Consider the following 22,141-nt stretch of genomic DNA (forward strand, 5'->3'; position numbering starts at 1 on the left):
AGAATCCAACTCTCACATCCATACATGATTACTGGAAAAACCACAGCTTTGACTAGATGGACCTTTGTTGGCAAAGTAACATCTCAGCTTTTTAATATGCTGTCTAGGTTGGTCATAGCTTTTCTTCCAAGGAGCAAGTGTCTTTTAATTTCATGGCTGCAGTTACCATCTGCAGTGACTTTGGAGCCCAGAAAAATAAAGTCTCTCACTGTTTCCATTGTTTCCCCATCAATTTGCCATGAAGTAATGGGACCAGATGCCATGATCTTAATTTTATGAATGTTGAGTTTTAAGCCAGCTTTTTCACTCTCCTCTTTCACTTTCATCAAGAGGCTCTTTAGTTCTTCTTCACTTTCTGCCATAAGGGTGGTGTCATCTGCATATCTGAGGTTACTGATGTTTCTCCCAGCAATCTTGAATGCAGCTTGTGCTTCATCCAGCCTGGCATTTCACATGATGTACTCTGCAAAGAAGTTAAATAAGCAGGGTGACAATATACAGCCTTGATGTACTCCTTTCTCAATTTGGAACCAGTCTGTTGTTCCATGTCCAGCTCTAACTGCTGCTTCTTGATCTGCATACAGATTTCTCAGGAGGAGGTCAGGTGGTCTGATTCCCATCTCTTTAAGAATTTTCCACAGTTTATTATGATCCACACAGTCAAAGGCTTTGGTGTAGTCATAAAGCAAAAGTAGATGTTTTTCTGGAACTCTCTCATTTTTTCAATGATCCAGTGGATGTTGGCAATTTGATCTCTGTGTTGTACCTAGAATTACTAGTTCTTAATGACTCCATGCACGTGTGCGCGCTTGCACAGTCATAATAGAATGTAAAACTAGCATAAACTGCTCTCTAGAAATTTAACTTCTCCTTCATTATATCATCATCTTGTCAAACAGTCAATATAAAATACATTCACTTAAATATACAGCAAAAATCTGTAAGGTATCTAAACATGAAGAATTATAGATAAGTGAAAGGACTATACTTGTTTACTTTGTTGTTCAGTCACTCAGTCATGTCTGACTCTTTGTGAGCCACAGACTGCAGTATGCCAGGCTTCCCTGTCCTTCACTATCTCCCAGAGTTTACTCAAACTCATGCCCATTGAGTCAATGATGCCATTCAACCACCTCATCCTCTGTCACCCCTTTCTCCTCCTGTCCTCAATTTTTCCTGGCATCAGGGTCTTTTCCAATAATCTGGCTCTTTGAATCACTTGTCTAAAGTTTTGGAGCTTCAGCTTGGGCATCAGTCCTTCCAAAGAACATTCAGGGTTGATTTCCTTTAGGACTGACTGGTTTGATCTCCTTGCTGTCCAAGGGACTCTCAAGAGTCTTCTCCAGCCCTACAGTTCAAAAGTGTCAATCTTCAGCACTCAGCCTTCTTTATGGTCTGACTCTCTCATCCATAAATGACTACTGGAAAAACCATAGCTTTGACTATATGGACCTTTGTTGGCAAAGTCCATTTAGAAAATTATTAAAAATAGAATAAAAATAGAGATTCTTTGGACACCCTCAAAGCTTCAAATTCTCCAAAAGCAGAGACCTGGGATTATCAAAAGTATCCACAGAGTAGCTAAGAAAAATCTCAGTGTAAAACTAGCCTAAAACAGTTTTATATTTACAACATTAATCAGTTTAAAAATAAGACATTGGGGCAAGTAAGCATTTTACAAGAAAAAAATCAATTCTGAGTTATCCAAAAACAAATCCTAAAGGTTAGGCATTAGACATTTCCTCAATTGAGTCAAAATTGACTTATCAAGAATCTTACCCACAAAAATCACTGTTACCTAGCACTTCTTCATACCTAGAGGCAATTAAAATGCTTTTAGTGATGACCACAGACTTTTACAGCATCCTAAAGTAACTTCTAAATGATTTTTTTAATTCTAAGTATATTTAGAACTTTAACCCTGTTCTAATTCTTTTCTAATAGGCTATCTACAAACACATATTAAAAATGATTATATAAAATATGATTATACTTTCTGAGTCTTCTGCCTCGAAAATGATTTTCAGCACAAAAAACAAGCTAAAAATATTACTTAAAATATAATCTCACTTTCAATTTTTTTCCTTTAGCCTTATATAAAATAAGACCACATGTGATAAGAGTATAAGTAATTTATCTTTGCCAAGTTCATATTTGGCATTAATAATAAGGAACCCATACCCCATTTTCCTTATTACTAACATCTTACAATCACAGAGCATAAATAACTCATTACAATGTATAATGGGTCCGACCCTCGGCTCCAGCGCACCAGGACTCTGCACTCCTCCGCGAGGAACGGGTGAAGAAGTTTGTTTTGTGGGTGAGAGGGGACCTCGGCGCTCAGACAACGCTCCCACTGCAACTCTGCCGCAGCTGGCCATTCTTTTTCTTCGGTTTCCCTGTCGCTGCCCCAGGGCACGAAAGAGCTCTGCTGTCTGGACTAAAAAAAGGGGGGTTTACCTGCAAGTGCGAGAGGGGAGCGTCCACTACCGGCTGGAAGTTGGTGCTGGTCCCCAAATTGTTTGTTTTTAAATGTATAATGGACCTGAATAGATATTTCCCCAACGATATACAAATGACCAATAAGCACATGAAATGATATTCAACATCGTTAGTGATCAGAGAAATGCAAAGCAAAACCACAAGATACCATTATACATCCGCTAAAGTGGTTACAGTTGGAAGTAATGATAATAACAAGTGTTGGTGAGCATCTGAAGACACTGGAACCCTCATACATTGCTGGTGGAAATGAAAAACAGTACTATCAGTATGTAAAACAGTCTGACAGTTTCCCAAAAAGTTAAAAACAGCATTATCATGTCACCCAGCAGTTCCACTCCAAGGTGAAACCAAAGACACGTCCACACAAAACACTGCACACAAATGTCCACAGAGGCATTATCCATAATAGTCCAAAAGTGAAAACAACATGAGTGTCTATCTCCTGATGAAAGGATACACAAAGTGTGATCTTATATATATATCGTAATAGAGAGGAATAAAGTGCTGATACGTAATACAACATGGACGAATCCTAAAAACATCATGCTAAGTGAAAAAACTTACAGAACACCACATATCATATGATTCTATTAATATGAAATGTCCAGAACAGGCTATAGAACCAGAAGATGACTAATGTCTTTTTAGGATGAGAGGTTGGGAGAAGAGGAGAATGAGAACAGACAAATATATAGAAACAGAAGTAGATTAATGTCTTTTTAGGGTGAGAGGATAGGAAAGAGGAGAGTGCTAGCTCTTGGGTGTGGAGTTTCTTACTGACGTGATGAAAACACACTCAAATAAACTGTTGTGATAGTTGTACAGCTCTGTGAATATACTAAAACCCACTGAATTGTACACTATAAATGGGTGAATTTGTAGCATGCAAATTATCTCAATAAAGTTTTTAATATCATCAGTATGAAAAATTTAACCTCCAGGCATCCACCTCCCCACCTTGACTAGCCCTATAACTACACTTCTCTAACCACTACACAAACTCACAAACTGGACGTTTATTACCTGGAAACTGTCAGTCTGAACCCAGGTTGGGCATGGAGAGACATGAGGTGGGCAGATCAGGAGTAGGAGAGCTGGTACACAAGAGTGAAACCAGGGGAAATTCTGTACACTGAAGAGAATGATACACAGATTTTTCCTCCATTTCCTTCTTCCATTTAATAACCACCAAAGAGGAAACTGGCAGATCACTCCTTGTAGAACTCAAGAAACAAAGAGAAAACACCTATAGACTGTAATATTTCCCCAGTTGCCAATGAAAGATTCAGCACATCTCCTCACTCTACAGTAAGGTTTCCCTAAGACCAATACTTGTATTTGAGTGCTACTCAGCATCTCCAAATGGATGTCTAATGGGCATGCCAATTTTAACGTTATCTAAAACCAAACTCCTTGCCTTTCTCAAATTTACTTCACTTGCATTCTTGCCCCCACTGAGTAAACAACAGCATCATTCCCCAAAGGCTCAAGCCAAAATCTTTGGCATTATCCTTTATTCCCTTTCTTTTTCTCTCACAAGCCAGGTCCAATGAGTCTGCAAACCCTACTGGTTCTATCTTCTAAAAACACATAGAAAATCTGACCACCTCATCTACTACTGCTGCTGCTGCTGCTGCTGCGTCGCTTCAGTCATGTTCGACTCTGTGCCCACCAGGCTCCCCCGTCCCTGGGATTCTCCAGGCAAGAACACTGGAGTGGGTTGCCATTTCCTTCTCCAACGCATGAAAGTGAAAAGTAAAAGCGAAGTCACTCAGTCATGTCCGACTCTTAGCGACCCCATGGACGGCAGCCCACCAGGCTCCTCCATCCATGGGATTCTCCAAGCAAGAGTACTGGAGTAGGTTGCCATTGCCTTCTCCCTCTACTTTGGTCTAAAATACCACAATCTCAAATAATTTTATAATAGTTTCCTAAGTGGCCTCTTATAATCTGTCTTCCAAAGAGTATACAGACAAATCAGAGGGGACACGTCATTCCTCTCCTCAAAACTGCCCAATATCTTTATATCTCAGAAAGAAAGCCAAAGTTCTTACAAAATTCCAAGACCTCAAGACTCTATAACATCTACCTACCATTCAATATACCCTACTAATCTCTTCTCTTGTTCAATACATTTCAACCACAACGGCCTACTTGCTGTTTCTCATACTTTTCAAGCACATTCACATCTCGTGGCCTTTATACTTTCTATTCCTGTGTCTCCTGCATTGGTAGGCAGATTCCTCACCACTAAGACAACAGGGAAGCCCTCCACTGAATTTTTTATTGAAACTGCTTTAATCCATAATATAATTTAGGGAGGATTCATATCTGTACACTGTTAAGTGTTTCCAAAATGTTTCACCATTTTCTCTTAAGACTCTCAGTTACAATTCATAATTTTTAATGTACTTGTTGTTAGCTCTATTTCTATTTTGTCATTGTGGTAACAAAAACATTTTTAGTATCTTATTCTCTAATTATTGCTGGTATGTAAGATGTAAACATAATTATTATATATTATTTTCTTTTTGACCTTCTTATTGAATGTTCTTACTGGCGTCAATAATTTCAAAGTTGATTTTCTTGACCATTTAGGGTTATTACCGTATTATCTAAAAATAATAAGAGTCATACCTCTTTCTTTCCAAAAATTAAAATTCTTATCATTGTTCTTACTTTTATATATTTTTGGCTAAAATTCTTGGCACAATGTTAAATGACAGAAGTGAGTTTAACAAGAGCACCTTCAGCATTTTATCATTAAATACTCTTTATAAATGTTTATTTACCTTATAAGAATTATAAATTATGTTTAAGAGTGCTTTATTTTTGAAATAATTTCCCACAAAGAAAAAGAAAATCCTTTTTTAAAATTAAGAAATAACTTAGATATCTCTAAAGATTAAAGGGGTTATCAGTATCATTTACCCATAAAAATCACATTTTTTATTCTTAAATTAATGCTTCTCTCCCATCTAAAGTCTAACTTGAAAAGCATTTCACAAAACTAAGCAGCTACACAGGATTCAAACACTCAAAATTAGAATTTAATATTAGGTATACAAAATCTTTTCCTGCGTTGTTTCCCCAACCCTGTAATGTTAACAGTTACCTTCAAACTTTCCAAATTTTTCAGGACAATTAATTGTTTTAAATGAGTATTTTTTAATTAGGAGCAAAATAAAATGTACTCAGATACAAAAGTTTTTAAGGAAGCCAATATTCAATATAAATAAATGTCAAAATATTGTTTTACTGCAGAGAAAAACTTTCTCTGACCTTAAATTACCTACTGGACAACATATATATGCTATAAAAAAAATGAAAAAATATACCTCAAACTCTTTTCTAAGACGTTCCTCGCGTTGAGTACTAAACTCAAGTTCACTTGTTTGCCGCCGTAAAAGGTCAGAGCACTCCATGTGTTCAGCTTCTAATTTTTCTACTTTCTTGTGCATATTTTGTACAGCATTATCTTGCTCCTAGAAAACAGTTCAGTTCTGCATCATTAAAGTTTATAAGCCAACAATGACTAAAATTTAATGAGCAACTACACCTGTACTTCAACCATCATAATAGGTTCATTTATATAAGCAAGAGAGGGCTAGATATTATTCAGTGATGTTTCAGAGTATACATGTATTTTAAAAGCACTACTGGAGTTTTATAATTAATACACGTTACAACTGAAAATGTATATAGCTTACTATAATGTTTGCTAGTTCAACTGACCTCTGAGAATATTTACATAAAGTTCAACTGTCATATAAAGGTTTTCCCTTCTCATTAAAATTTTATTTAAATATTTAGTAAAATAAATGTATGTTTCTCCTTTGTGTGATAAGGAATGATTAGCTTGAATACATAATAATGGCCCTTAAGAGATTTTTATGTGAGTTCATACTTTCTATGCTTAGAGCTTTTAAAGTTGCAGCCACTAGATGGCTGTATTTCATTTTCTCTTCAGTTTTCAAGATTTTAAATCTTTGCTGTACTACTGAAAGAAAATAGCATCAAGCAGTTCTATTTAAATCTCTCAATCTTCTTTTCCAACTAAACTCAGAAATCAGTTTAATTTTATAGAAGTTCAAATATAAAGTTAACACACATATCAAAGATATTTCCACAGTAACTAATCTAGACTCATCATTCTCACTTAAGGTCTTTGACAAAGTCCTGTTTACCATTTTTACCAGCATCATCTGATTTGGGAACATACACACATATATTACACACAAATATACATGTTTCCACGTATTCCTAACCACTCAAAAGTTGTCATCAGAGTCTGAGTGAGAATGTTGCAAGCACCAAATATAATTCTCTATAAAAGATTCTAAGTTTGGAAAGGACCCGGCAGCATAGTCCACAATCAAAGAGTGAAGAACAAAATTTAAATTTCTTCTCTTCACATTCCCTCATTTATAATTTATAATTCATATTCATATGAACTCTTAAGAATTATTTTCTTAATAATTTCCTTAATGGAAATTCCTTAATATACAGAAGTTCATCTACTTATACATTCTCAATCTTTAAGCTATCATAGATAAGAACAAAGCTGGGTACCATAGCAGGAGTGTGCCAACACTGTCTACAACCAACAAAAGCACTCACAGTTTTTATCATGACTCTATGGATTCAGAAACAAATGGTTTGATGAATAGTGTTATGTAATCTGATTATATCATAAGAGTATCTTCATATATGAAAGCATGTTTAAGACCATTAAGCATACACAAGTATCAGACACCATTATTATTCTATATGATAGGACCTTCTCATTCAAGCAATCAGTAGTATTAATTCAAATCCACTGTTAAATTACATGCCTTCTTCATTTACAGATACATAATCTCCAACTTTCAACCATCTACTTAGACTACTGTGTATACATTAAAAAGAATAAAGAGCAATTTACAAAGCTAATTCAAAGTAATACAAGTAACTTGAAATTTAAAAAAAGTCTATAACCAGGAAAACTTATCTCATAGTGGATGGCAGTTATTTCAAGCACTATTAAATCAAATAAAAGCTATTAAAATACTCAGTAAGTCTCACAGGATTTATTTATCAGATGACTTGTGATTCCCATTCTATTGATAAGTAATATAGAAAGAATACAATCATTCCAAATACTACACTAATGGGTGCCCATCATTCCATGTGAGTTTGAATTTAATCCTATAAAAAAGAACTGAAATTGAACTGCTGATCAGTTAGGACTTTTACTTTATGATGCTTGACTTATATTAAATATCACGTAACAGACAGCTTTCAAATAAAAGTCTTTCAAGATGTAGGTGAAATTCTGACCTAAAAATCACAGTTTTAACGTAGAAGTTGTCATCACTAATATTATGTGATAATTACTATACATTATTGGATGTAGATATAAACATACCTACACAGTTTTTTCTGAAAAAAAAAAAAAAAAGTGTTTTCCTCAGTATAGTTTTTAGGAATTCTCTTCACATTCTATTCACATAATTATGTAAGAAACTTATATTACAGAATTAAGCTAATAGATTACATTAATTAAAATTACCTTGATTAGTTTCCTAATGTTAGACTCACTTGGCATTTCTTATATAAAGGCTTTTTATATTATATCTTTTTTCTATTTTGCTATATTCAGTTGGCTAATTTTATATAATATTTTTGCACCTATATTCATGAGTGAGATTGACTATAATTATCTTTTCTTGTATCCTTGTCAGTTTAGTGTCAGGATTATTAGTTTGGTATGTTATCAAGATAACATACTTATCTTTCTTATTCTCTGGTAGAGTTTAAAGAAGACTGAAATTATTTGCTCCCTGAATGTTTCTTTCTGTTCATTCATGGAGCAATATAAGCCTGGGATTTTGACGATGACTCAATCTAGTTTTCTGCTTCCTTCATCTTTGTAAGTTAGTTGGGGAAGGTAGGAGGGTTTTATCTGTTTCAAATATCCACCAGATAATCCTACAGCAAAAATCATGGTTGAAAGAGCTAATACTGAAAAGCTTCCAATAAGTTTTTTAGTCCCTCACTCTTAAACACAAGAAAACGTGATATTTTAAAAATTCCCCAACATAAAAGGTGAGTTCTAAATCAAACGGGAAGGACAAAAAACACTCCTTGAGAGGAATATATACAAAGAGAAGAAAACTTCAGAATATCTTCAGAGAACATAAATAGTTCCAGAAAGGCAGAGTAAGGACCACCAAAAATTCTTTCCTCCATTAAAGCTACAAGAACACTGGCAAGAACTTCCTTGGTGGTACAGTGGATAAGAATCTACCTGCCAGTGCAGGAGACATGGGTTCAATCCCTAGTCTGGGAAGATTCCACATGCTGCAGAGCAACTAAGCTCATGCGCCACAACTCCTGAGCCAACACTCTAGAGCCCATGGGCCACAAGTCCTGAAGCCTGTGTGCCTAGAGCCCACGCTGCACAAGAGAAGCCATCACCAGCCTCTGCTCCCCAAAACTACAGAAAGACCGCATGTAACAACAAAGACCCAGCACAGCCATAAATATAAATAAACTTTAAAAATTAAAAAAAGAACACTGGAAAAAAATATCAAGATCAAATTTTTTCATAACCAGAAATTTACCAAAGGCTTACACTTTACCTAAGAAGCATTTTATCTATATAAAATCATCTGAATCTCAGTAAGAACAGCAAGTTTTGTGACATTTAAAGTTGCCCTAATTCCACACTCCACTCCTCCAACTCCTGGTGGCCTTGAAAATCAATAGTCTTGATATAACAGCCAAGACATGGAAATAACCTTAATGTCCATCAGTGGATAAACAGATTAAAAACATATGGTATATAGCAGACAGATGTATGTGTGTATATGTTATATATACAGTTGGCTCTGGAACAACATGGGTATGTGTTTGAACTGCATGGGTCCACTTCTACATAATTTTTTTCAATAAATACTTTGGATAATTTTTTGGAGATTTGTGACAATTTGAAAAACTTCACAAATTGCATAGCCTAGAAACAGTAAAAAAAAAAAAAATTAAGTTAGGTATGTCAAGAATGCATAAAACAGGTATAGGTTCTAGTCCATTTTATCATTTACCACTGTAAAATATACATAAATCTATTATTAAAAATTAAAATTTATCAAAACTTATGCACATAGAGTGGAGAAGGCGATGGCACCCCACTCCAGTACTCTTGCCTGGAAAATCCCATGGACGGAGGAGCCTGGTAGGCTGCAGTCCATGAGGTCGCAAAGAGTCGGACACGACTGAGCGACTTCACTTTCACGCATTGGAGAAGGAAATGGCAACCCACTCCAGTGTTCTTGCCTGGAGAATCCCTGGGACGGGAGAGCCTGGTGGGCTGCCATCTATGGGGTCGCACAGAGTCAGACATGACTGAGGCGACTTAGCAGCAGCAGCAGCATGCCCATAAAGACTGTACATGGCCTCACATTCCAACGAAATGTAAACATAAAGATGCAGTGTTATAACTCCATAAGATTAACTGTAATCATAGTGTATGACTGTAATAATTTTGTATCCACCTCCTGTTGCATTGCTCAAGTGAGCTCAAATGTTACAAGCATCTGCTTAAAATGGGCCTGATGCTAGTCATCTCCACATGAGCAATTCATCTTTCCAGTAAGTTTCATACTGCAGCAAAAAGTGATTGATCAATCTCTCTCTCTCTCTCTCTCTCTCTCTCTCAATTCTCACTTTTTCACTGTGCTTAGTGCAATACTGTAAACCCTGAATAACACCACGGGACCCATATAAAGTACCATTACTGATGTTGGAAGTGCTCTCTAGAAGCAAAGAAAAATCATGACATAACAAGAAAAAGTTGAACTGTTTGATAGGCACCATAGCTTCAGGTCTATAGCTGTGACTGCCTGCCATTTCAAGATAAATGAATCTAGTGTAGGGACCCCTATAAAAGAAAAATAAATCAGTGATGCCATGGCTGAAGCTACAAGAGCAGGTATGAAAACTTTGCACTTTTGGCGATATACCTTTTTTATCTTATACTGAAAAGGCAGCTTTTAGGTGGATGCGGCATTGCTCTAAGAAAGCCATACCTATAGACTCTAACATGATTAGAGAAAAAAGCCAAGTCACTGTATGACTTCTTAAAGCAAAAGAAAGGCGAAGGATCTCAAGCTGGAGAGTTTAATGCCAGCAAAGAATGGTTTGATAATTTTAAAACGAGGTCTGGCTTTAAAAAATGCAAAGATAACAGGAAAAGCAACTTCTGATAACTGAGAGGCAGCAGATAAGTTTCCAGATGCCTTTAAGAAAATCACTGAGGACTAAGATATGGCCCAAATGAAGCTATCTACAAAACAGAAACAGATGCACAGACACAGAGCACAGACTTGTTGCTAAGGAGGAGGGGGCAGGTGAGGCATGGACTGGGAGTCTGGGGTTGCTAGATAGAAACTATTGCATTTAGAATGGATAAACAATGTTCTGTTACACAGCACAGGAAACTACTAATATATCCAATCTCCTAGGATAAACCTTAATGGAAAAGAATATTTTTAAAATGTATATATATATTTAAAATCACTTTTAAATTATTTTAAGCCACTTTGTTGTATAGCAGAAATTAGCACAACGTTGTAATCAACTATAATTCAGTTTAAAAAAAAAGAAAATCATTGAGGAGAAAGGATATCTGCCTGAACAGGTTTTTAATGCAGACCAAAATGCCTCATTCTGAAAAAAATACCTAAATGACATTTATTCATAAGGAAGAGAAGCAAGCATATAGGGTTTAAGGCAGGAAGGGACAGACTAACTTTACTGCTCTGTGCAAATGAAGTTGGATTTTATGATCAGTTCTGCTCTTATCTATAAAGCTGCAAATCCCTGAGCTGACAGTCCCTTGGTTGTACAACAAGAAGGCCTAAACAACAAGAATACATTTTCTGGATTGGGTCCATAGATGCTTTGTCCTTAAAGTCAGGAAATGCCTTGCCAGTAAGTGACTGCCTTTTAAAGTTGTCTTGTCATTGAACAAGCTGCCCCTGGCCACCCAGAACCCCATATGTTTAACACTCAGTTCAGTTCAGTCGCTCAGTTGTGTCCAACTCTTTGCGACTCCACAGACTGCAGCATGCCAGGCCTCCCTGACCATCACCAACTCCTGGAATTTACTCAAACTCATGTCCATTGTTAGGTGATGCCACCCAACCATCTCATCCTCTGTCGTCCCCTTCTCCTTCCACCTTCAACTTTCCCAGCATCAGGGTCTTTTCCAGCGAGTCAGTTCTTCATATCAGGTGGCCAAAGGACTGGAGTTTCAGCTTCAACATCACTTCTTCCAATGAATACCCACGACTGATCTCCTTTAGGATGGACTGGTTGGATCTCCTTGCAGTCCAAGGGACTCTCAAGAGTCTTCTCCAACACCACAGTTCAAAAGCATCAATTCTTCGGCGCTCAGCCTTCTTCACAGTCCAACTCTCACATTCATACATGACCACTGGAAAAACCATAGCCTTGACTAGATGGACCTTTGTTGGCAAAGTAATGTCTCTGCTTTTGAATATGCTATCTAGGTTGGTCATAACTTTTCTCCCAAGGTGTAAGTGTCTTTTAATTTCATGGCTGCAGTAACCATCTTCAGTGATTTTGGAGCCCCCTGCAAAAAAAAGTCTGTCACTGTTTCCACTGTTTCCCCATCTATTTGCCATGAAGTGATGGGACACAAAGCTATGATCTTAGTTTACTGAATGTGCAGAGGTCTGAGAGAGTGTGGTCCACTGGAGAAGGGAATGGCAAACCACATTCAGTATTCTTGCCTTGAGAACCCCAAGAACACTAAGAAAGGCAAAAAGATAGGACACTGAAAGATGAACTCCCCAGGTTGGTAGGTGCCCATTATGCTCCTGGAGATCAGTGGAGAAATAACTCCAGAAAGAATACAGGGATGCAGCCAAAGCAAAAACAACACCCAGTTGTGGATGGAACTAGTGATAGAAGCAAGGTTCAATGCTGTACAGAGCATTACTGCTTAGGAACCTGGAGTGAAAGGTCCATGAATCAAGGCAAATTGGAAGTGGTCAAACAGTACATGGCAAGACTGAACATCAACATTCCAGGAATCAGCGAACTAAGATTGACTGGAATGGGTGAATTTAACTCAGATGACCATTTTATCTACTACTGTGGGCAGGAATCCCTCAGAAGAAATGGAGTAGCCATCATGGTCAACAAAACAGTCCAAAATGCAGTACTTGGATGCAATCTCAAAAACGACAGAATGATTTCTGTTCATTCCCAAGGCAAACCATTCATTCTCATGGTAACCCAAGTCTAGGCCCTGACCTGTAACACTGAAGAAGCTGAAGCTGAATGGTACTATGAAGACCTACAAGACCGTCTAGAACGAATACCCAAAAAAGATGTTCTTTTCATTATGGAGGACTGGAATGCAAAAATAGGAAATCAAGAAACACCTGGAGTAACAGGCAAATTTGGCGTTGGAGTACAAAATGAAGCAGGGCTAAGCCTAATTGAGTTCTGCCAAGAACACATTGGTCATAGCAAATACCCTCTTCCAACAACACAAGAGAAGAATCTACACAGGGACATCACCAGATGGTCAGAACCAAAATCAGACTCATTATATTCTTTGCGGCCAAAGATGGAGAAGCTCTATACAGTCAGGAAAAACAAGACTGGGAGCTGGCTCAGATCATGAACTCCTTATTGCCAAATTCAGACTTAAATTGAAGAAAGTGGGGAAAACCACTAGATCACTCAGGTATGACATAAATCAAATCCCTTATGATTATACAGTGGAAGTGAGAAATAGATTTAAGGGACTAGATCTGATAAACAGGGTGCCTGATGAACTATGGATGGAGGTTGGTGACACTGTACAGGAGACAGGGATCAAGACCATCCCTAAGAAAAAGAAATGCAAAAAAGCAAAATGGCTATCTGAAGAGGCCTTACAAATAGCTGTGAAAATAAGAGAAGCGAAAGGAAAGATATACCCATTTGAATGCAGAGTTCCAAAGAATAGCAAGGAGAGATGAGAAAGCCTTCCTCAGTGATCAGTGCAAAGAAATAGAGGAAAACAACAGAATGGGAAAGACTAGAGATCTCTTCAAGAAAATGAGAGATACCAAGGGAACATTTCATGCAAAGATGGGCTCAATAAAGGGCAGAAATGGTATGGACCTAACCGAAGATACTAGGAAGAGGTGGCAAGAATACACAGAAGAACTGTACAAAAAAGATCTTCATGACCCAGATAATCACGATGGTGTGATCATTCACGTAGAGCCAGACATCCTGGAATGTGAAGTCAACTGGACCTTAGGAAGCATCACTAAGAAAAAAGCTGGTGGAGATGATAGAATTCCAGTTGCGCTATTTCAAATCCTGAAAGATGATGCTGTGAAAGTGCTGCACTCAATATGACAGCAAATTTGGAAAACTCAGCAGTGGCCACAGGACTGGAAAAGGATAGTTTTCATTCCAATCCCTAAGAAAGGCAATACCAAAGATGCTCAAACTACCACACAATTGCACTCATCTCACACGCTAGCAAAGTAATGCTGAAAATTCTCCAAGCCAGGCTTCAACAGTACATGAACCGTGAACTTCCAGATGTTCAAGCTGGCTTTAGAAAAGGCAGAGGAACCAGAGATCAAATTGCCAACATCCACTGGATCATGGAAAAAGCAACAGAGTTCCAGAAAAACATCTATTTCTGCTTTATTGACTATGCCAAAGCCTTTGACTGTGTGGATCACAATAACTGTGGAAAATTCTGAAAGAGATGGGAATCCCAGACCACCTGACCTAACTAAAAAGCCTCTTGATGAAGGTGAAAGAGGAGAGTGAAAAAGTTAGCTTAAAGCTCAACATTCAGAAAACTAAGATCATGGCATCAGGTCCCATCACTTCATGGAAAATAGATGGGGAAAAAGTGGAAACAGTGAGAGACTTTATTTGGGGGCTCGAAAATCACTGCAGATGGTGACTGCAGCCATGAAATTAAGACACTTACTCCTTGGAAGGAAAGTTATGACCAACCTAGAGAGCATATTCAAAAGCAGAGACATTACTTTGCCAACAATGGTCCGTCTAGTCAAGGCTATGGTTTTTCCAGTAGTCATGTATGGATGTGAGAGCAGGACTATAAAGAAAGCTGAGCACCAAAGAATTGATGCTTTTGAACTGTGGTGTTGGAGAAGACTCTTGAGAGTCCCTTGGACTGCAAGGAGATCCAACCAGCCCATCCTAAATGAGATCAATCCTTGGTGTTCATTGGAAGGACTGATATTGAAACTGAAACTCCAATACTTTGGCCACCTGATGCGAAGAGCTGACTCATCTGAAAAGACCCTGATGCTGGGAAAGATTGAGGGCAGGAGGAAAAGGAGACAACAGAGGATGAGATGGTTGGATGGTATCACCGACCTAATGGACGTGGGTTTGCATAGACTCCGGCAGTTGGTGATGGACAGGGAGGCCTAGCGTGCTGCACTTCATGGGGTCTCAAAGAGTCAGACACAACTGAGTGACTGAACTGAACTGAACTGAGCTTTAAGCCAACTTGTTCACTCTCCTCTTTCACTTTCATCAAGAGGCTTTTTAGTTCCTCTTCATTTTCTGCCATAAGGGTGGTGTCCTCTGCATATCTGAGGTTATTGATATTTCTCCCAGCAATCTTGATTCCAGCTTGTGCTACTCCAGCCCAGCATTTCTCATGATGTACTCTGCACAGAAGTTCAATAAGCAGGGTGACAGTATACAGCCTTGACGTACTCCTTTTCCTATTTGGAACCAGTCTGTTGCTTCCATGTCCAGTTCTAACTGTTCCTTCCTGACCTGCATATAGGTTTCTCAAGAGGCAGGTCAGGTGGTCTGGTATTCCCATCTCTTTGGGAATTGGGATTGGAATGAAAACTATCCTTTTCCAGTCCTGTGGCCACTGCTGAGTTTTCCAAATTTGCTGGCATATTGAGTGCAGCACTTTCACAGCATCATCTTTCAGGATTTGAAATAGTACAACTGGAATTCCATCATCTCCACCAGCTTTGTTCTTAGTGATGCTTCCTAAGGTCCAGTTGACTTCACATTCCATGATGTCTGGCTCTAGGTGAGTGATCACACCATCGTGATTATCTGGGTCATGAAGATCTTTTTTGTACAGTCCTCTGTGTATTCTTGCCACCTCTTCTTAATATAGGTCCATACCATTTCTGTCCTTTATCGAGCCCATCTTTGCATGAAATGTTCCCTTGGTATCTCTCATTTTCTTGAAGAGATCTCTAGTCTTTCCCATTCTGTTGTTTTCCTCTATTTCTTTGCACTGATCACTGAGGAAGGCTTTCTCATCTCTCCTTGGTATTCTTTGGAACTCTGCCTTCAAATGGGTATATCTTTCCTTTTTTCCTTTGCTTTTTGCTTCTCTTCTTTTTACAGCTATTTGTAAGGCCTCCTCAGACAGCCATGGATGGAGGTTTTGTGACATTGTGTAGGAAACAGGGACCAAGACCATCCCAAAGAAAAAGAAATGTTTAACACTAAAGACAATGAAATGGTCTACCGGCTCCAAACACAACATCTCTAATTCAGGCTCTAGATCAGGCAGTCATAAGATCCCCTTCATGAATCACTGCCTTGTTGTGGTGAAGGGGCTTGCATAACTCAATGAAGCTATGAGCCATGCCATGTAAAGCCACCAAAGATGGATGGGTCATAGTCGAAAGTTCTGACAATATGTGATCCACTGGAGGCGGGAACGGCAAACCACCCCAGTATACTTGCTGTGAGAACCTGATAAACTGTATAAAAAAGACAAAAAGATATGACTCCAAAAGATGAGTCCTCTGGGTCAGAAGGTATGCAATATGCTACTAAAGCCCCAGAAAGAATGAAGCAGCTGGGCCAAAGTGGAAATGATGCTCAGCTGTGTCTGGTTATGTCTGGTGATGGAAGTAAAATCTGATGCTGCAAAGAGCAGTATTGCATAGGAACCTAGAATGTTAGGCCTATAAATCAAGGTAAACTGGAAGTGGCCAAGCAGGAAATGGTAAGAATAAACATCAACATCTTAGGAATCAGTGAATTAAAATGGACAGGAACAGGCGAATTTAATTCAGATGACCATTATATCTACTACTATGGGCAAGATTCCCACAGAAGAAATGGAGTAGCCCTCAAAGTCAACAAGAGTCCAAAATGCAGTACTTGGGTGCAACCTCAAAAAATGACAGAATGATCTCGGTTCATTCCCAAGGCAAACCATTCAACCTCACAGCAATTCAGGCCTATGCCTCTACTACCAACGCCGAAGAAGCTGAAGTTGATCAGTTCTATGAAGACCTAGAAGACCTCCTAGAACTAACGCTTAAAAAAGATGTTATAATCATCACTGGGGATTGAAATGCAAAAGTAGGAAGTCAAGAGACACCTGGAGTAACAGGCCAGTTTGGCCTTGGAGTAAAAAATGAAGCAGGGCAAAGGTTAACTGAATTTTGCCAAGAGAATGTACCATTCATAGCAAACACCCTTTTTCAACAACACAAGAGATGACTTTATACATGGACATCACCAAATGGTCAATAGTGAAATCAAACTGATTAAATTCTTTGTAGCCAAAGATGAACAGCTGTACACAGTCAACAAAAACAAGACCTAGAGCTAACTGTGGCTCAGACAGTTTCTCATAGCAAAATTCAGGCTTAAACTAAAAAAAAGGGGGGAAACCATTAAGCTAGCCAGGTACGACTTAAATCAAATCCCCTATGATATGCATGGAGGTGATGAACAGATGCAAGGGGTGAGAGCTAGTAAACAGTGTGCCTGAGGAACTATGGACAAAGGTCGGTAATATTATACAGCAGGCAGCAAACAAACCACCCAAAGAAAAAGAAAAGTAAGAAGGAGAAGTGGTTATCCAAGGAGGCGTCACAAATAGTTGAAGAATGAAGAAAAGTGAAAAGCAAGGGAGAAAGGGAAATGTACACCCAACTAAACACTGAGTTCCAGAGAATAGCAAGGGGAGAAAAGAAGGTCTTCTTCAATGAACAGTGCATAAAAATAGAGGAAACCAACAGAAGGGGAAACTGGAAATAGCAAGGGAACATCCCATCCAAAGATGGGTACAATAAAAGACAGAAACAGTAGAGATATAGAAGAAGTAGAAAAGATCAAGAAGAAATGGAAAAAGTACATAGAAGAACTGTACAAAAAAGATCTTAACGATCCAGATAACCACAATGGTGTGGTCAGTCACCCAGAGCCAGACACCTTGGAGCGTGAAGTCAAGTGGACCTTAGGAAGCACTGCTGTCAATAAAGCCAGTGGGTGCGATGGAATTCCAGTCCAGTTCAGTTCAGTTCAGTCACTCAGTCGTGTCCAACTCTTTGCGACCCCATGAATCACAGCATGCCAAGCCTCCCTGTCCATCACCAACTCCCAGAGTTCACTCAAACTCATGTCCATCGAGTCGGTGATGCCATCCAGCCATCTCATCCTCTGTCGTCCCCTTCTCCTCCTGCCCCCAATCCCTCCCAGCATCAGGGTCAACTCTTCCCATGAGGTCGCCAAAGTACTGTAGTTTCAGCTTCAGCATCAGTCCTTCCAATGAACACCCCGGACTGATCTCCTTTAGGATGGACTGGTTGGATCTCCTTGCAGTCCAAGGGACTCTCAAGAGTCTTCTCCAACACCAGTAGAGCTATTCAAAATCCCGAAAGATGATGCTATCAAAATGTTGCACTCAATATGTCAGCAAATCTGGAAGACCCAGCAATGGCCACAGGAAAAGGTCAATCCTCATCCCAATTCCCAAGAAAGGTAGTACTAAAGAATGTTCTAACCATCAGACACTTACACTTATCTCCCATGCTAGTAAGGTCATGCTGAAAATCTTGCATTCTAGGCTTCAGCATTAACGTGAACCAAGAACTTCCAGATATTCAAGCTGGGTTTAGAAAAGGCAGAGGAACCAGAGATCAAATTGCCAACATTTGCTGGATCATAGAGAAAGCAAGGTAATTCCAGAAAAACATCTAGTTTCATTAGTTACACTAAAGTTTTTGACCATGTGGATCATAACAAAATGTGAAAGCTCTTAAAGAGATGGGAATACCAGACCACCTTACCTGTTTCCTGGGAAATCTGTATGTGGGTCAGAAGCAACAGTTAGAACCCTGTATGGAACAACTGAGTGGCTCATGATTGAGAAAGGAGTATAACAGGACTGTCTGTTGTCACCCTGTTTATTTAATCTATATGCTGAGCACATCATGAGAAATGCCAGGCTGGATGAGTTACAAGCTGGAATCAAGATTGGCAGGAGAAACATCAACTTCAGATATGCAAATGATACCACTCAAATGGCAGAAAGCAAACAGAAACTAAAGAACTTCCTGCTGAGGGTAAAGGAGGAGAGTGGAAAAGTCTGTTTAAAACTAAATATTTAAAAAGCTACAATTATGGCATCAGGCCCCATTATGTCATGGCAAATAGAAGGGGAAAAGATGGAAGTAGTGAGAGATTTCCTCTTCTTGGGAAAAATCAGTGAGGCTGGTGACTGCAGCCATGAAATCAGAAGACAATTGCTTCTTAGCAGGAAAGCCATGACAAACCTAGACAGTGTGTTTGAAAGCAGAGACATCATTCTGCCGACAAAGGTCCATATAGTCAAAGCTATGGTCTTTCCAGTGGTCATGTATGGTTGTGAGAGCTGGACCATAAAGAAGGCAGAACGCCAAGAATTGATGCCTTTGAACTGTGATGCTGGAGAAGACTCCAGAAAGTCCCTTGGAAAGCAAAGAGATCAAATCAGTCAATCTTAAAAGAAATCAACCCTGAATACTCATTGGAAGGACTAATGCTGAAGCTGAAGCTCCAGTATTTTGATCACCTGACGCAAACAGCTGACTCGTTAGCAAAGTCCCTGATGCTGGACAGATTGAGGGGAGAAAGAAAAGAGGGAATCAGAGGATTAGATGGTTGGATGTCATGACCAATGCAATGGACATGAACTTGGGCAAACTCTGAGAGATGGTGACGGACAGAGAAGGCTGGCAGGCTGCAATCCATAGGGTAGCAAAGAGTCAGACACGAGTAGGTGACTGAACAACAACACACACGGTATGCTATAGAAAGGGTGGTTAATGCTATGGAAGACAGCCCTGATAGAGACAACATCATAAAAGCCCAGAAGGATTACAGCATTGAAAAATGCCATCATTATAGGAAAAGATGTCCAAGCCATCAAATCTGAAATAATAAATCCTGCTAGAGAAAACTATGTCCAGATGTTATCCATGACTTCACAGAATTTATGACCGAGTCAATCAGGGAAATTATGAAAGAGATTATAGATACGGGGCAAAAAAAAGATGGGGGGGGTGAAGGGTTTCAAGATATAGATCTTGGAGAAATTCAAGACTGATAAACAGCACACTAGAGGAATTAACAGAAGATGACTTGATGGAGATGAGTATTTCCAAACCAGTTTCAGATGATGAGGAAGATGACATAGAAGAAGCAGTGCCAGAACACAAATTGACGCTGGTTTTAAGACTGCTTTTGACTTCTGTGAGGGACAGGGAGGCCTGGCGCTGCAGTCCATGGGGTAGCAAAGAGTTGAACATGAATTAGTGACTGAACAACAAAGGACTTCTTTTACAACATGGAACCGTCTATGACATGGGTACTGAAACTAAACCAAACAATGAAAGATAGGTTGGTATCATATAGAAACGTTTTTAGAAAAATGAAAAAGCAAAAATGGGAGTCAGAAATGACAGTGTATTTCTGTAAAGTTACACCAAGTACGCCTGCCTCTCTTGCCTCCCCTTTCATGTTCTCCATCTCTCCCACCTCTGCCACCCCTGAGACAGCAACACCAACCTCTCCTCCTCAGCCTACTCAACATGAAGATGACAAGGATGAAGACCGTTATGATGATTCACTTCTACTTAATAATAATCATCATCATGCATACAGTAAATAATCAACATGCACACATTAATAAACTTACCTATTGTGTATATGTGTTTTCATGTGGCAATCTAGTAACTGTAGAGCTAGAACTGTATGAGATGCTTTTGGGTCATCATCATTAACTACGTATTCGTGTTGAATATCACGTGCACGATCTGTACTGAAGTAGACAGTCTATCCTGAAACAGACATGAGGTGAGTGAAAGTCACTCAGTCATATCTGACTCTTTGCAACCACACGGACTAAACACTCCATGGAATTCTCCAGGCCAGAATACTGGAGTGGGCAGCTGATCCCTTCTCCAAGGGAATCTTTCCAACCCAGGGATCAAACCCAGGTCTCCCACATTTGCAGGTGGATTCTTTACCAGCTGAGCCACCAGGGAAGCCCAAGGTGAATGATATTTAATATAAAATTAATAATGACCTAGTTTTTTGACTGTTTTGTGACTTTGCTTTCAAAGAATTACATTACTATACCATATGTCTCTCTTGTAAATGGAGAAAATGAGTATCAGTCCATTATCACAAGTTAAGTGCTTTTTTTTAATTCAACAATGTTTCCAATACAGTATTATGGAAAGACTGTAATACTTATGCCATAAAAAATTTATAAAAGTGCTATAAATTGAATATTAAGATATGATGCATGCATGATGACTACAGTTAACAATACCATATTGTATTGGGCTTCCCAGGTGGTGCAGTAGTCAAGAATCTGCCTGCCAATTCAGGAGATACAAGAAACATGGGTTCAATCCCTGGGTCTGGAAGATCCCCTGGAGTAGCAAATGGCAACCCACTCCAGTATTCTTGCCTGGGAAATTTCATGGACAGAGGAGCCTAGCAGGCTACAGTCCACAGTGTCATAAAGAACAGGACAGGACTGAGCACGCATGCAGGAGGAGGAGGAGAATCAATTATGTTTCAATAAAACTGGGAAGAAAAAAAGAACTATAGCTATGAAATCCAACACCCTGGCTGCTTTTCATACTAAAAACATTCCGTAAAACCAGAACTCAAATATGAAATGAAACTGTAAGGTCTCAAAAAGTCATAAGTAGAAAGAGGATATCACCACTTAAGTTGACTGGATCAAACCTATCCAATCATCTCTGCTTGCTCCTGAAAGCCCACTTAAATGAAGACAGAATAAAAGTGAGTGACAGAAGAGGTGACAGCCAACAGATGTCAAAGGCGAATTTGGAAGATGGAAAATAGATGCACAAGTGATTAAGTGATAGGCTTCAGCTTTCTCAACTTTGCTAAATACTCAAAAAAGGCAGGGCCTAATAGCAAGTTGAATTCATATCCGTAAAAAAAAAAAAAAATCAGAAACTGGAAGCAGCAATTACCCCTGAAGCCAAGCCATGGAGTGGCAGTGAACACAGAACCCTGTTGGAAGCCTCTATAAGCAGCAGTTAGCTCTGTTCTCAGATCTCCTCTGCCAACTCCCTCCCAGACAAAGGGCCCTCTCCATTCTGGAAAAAGAGAGAGTTTATTTGCAAACCAATAAGGCTGATCCAAAAAGGTTCTGAGGTCATGAAAACCTGACCCAACTGAAGGACAGGATAAGACACTTTATTAAAAATTGGAGGAGATTGGGAAATTGTGGGGGATGAGACCTCACAGCTCTGTTTCTCTCTTCAGCTCC

General features: G+C 39.0%; 1 protein-coding gene across 20 annotated transcripts in view; it reads right to left on the minus strand.

Moving 5' to 3' along the window:
- CCDC171 (coiled-coil domain containing 171) overlaps window positions 1–22,141 on the minus strand; it is a 341,946-nt gene that overhangs the window by 278,754 nt on the left and 41,051 nt on the right. For 19 of the 20 annotated variants that reach the window (XR_008713515.1, XM_055578017.1, XM_055578008.1 and 16 more), the window contains one exon: window positions 5,847–5,993. Coding sequence is in view for 19 of the 20 variants with exons in the window: in XM_055578017.1 (XP_055433992.1) it covers window positions 5,847–5,993 (147 nt within the window). In the remaining variant the exon portion in view is untranslated. Of the gene's footprint in view, window positions 1–5,846; window positions 5,994–20,524; window positions 20,655–22,141 lie in introns of those variants that run through there. The other variant, XM_055578022.1, reaches the window with a different exon arrangement.

Source organism: Bubalus kerabau, chromosome 4 (assembly GCF_029407905.1).
Source record: "Bubalus kerabau isolate K-KA32 ecotype Philippines breed swamp buffalo chromosome 4, PCC_UOA_SB_1v2, whole genome shotgun sequence".
Taxonomy (NCBI): domain Eukaryota; kingdom Metazoa; phylum Chordata; class Mammalia; order Artiodactyla; family Bovidae; genus Bubalus; species Bubalus kerabau.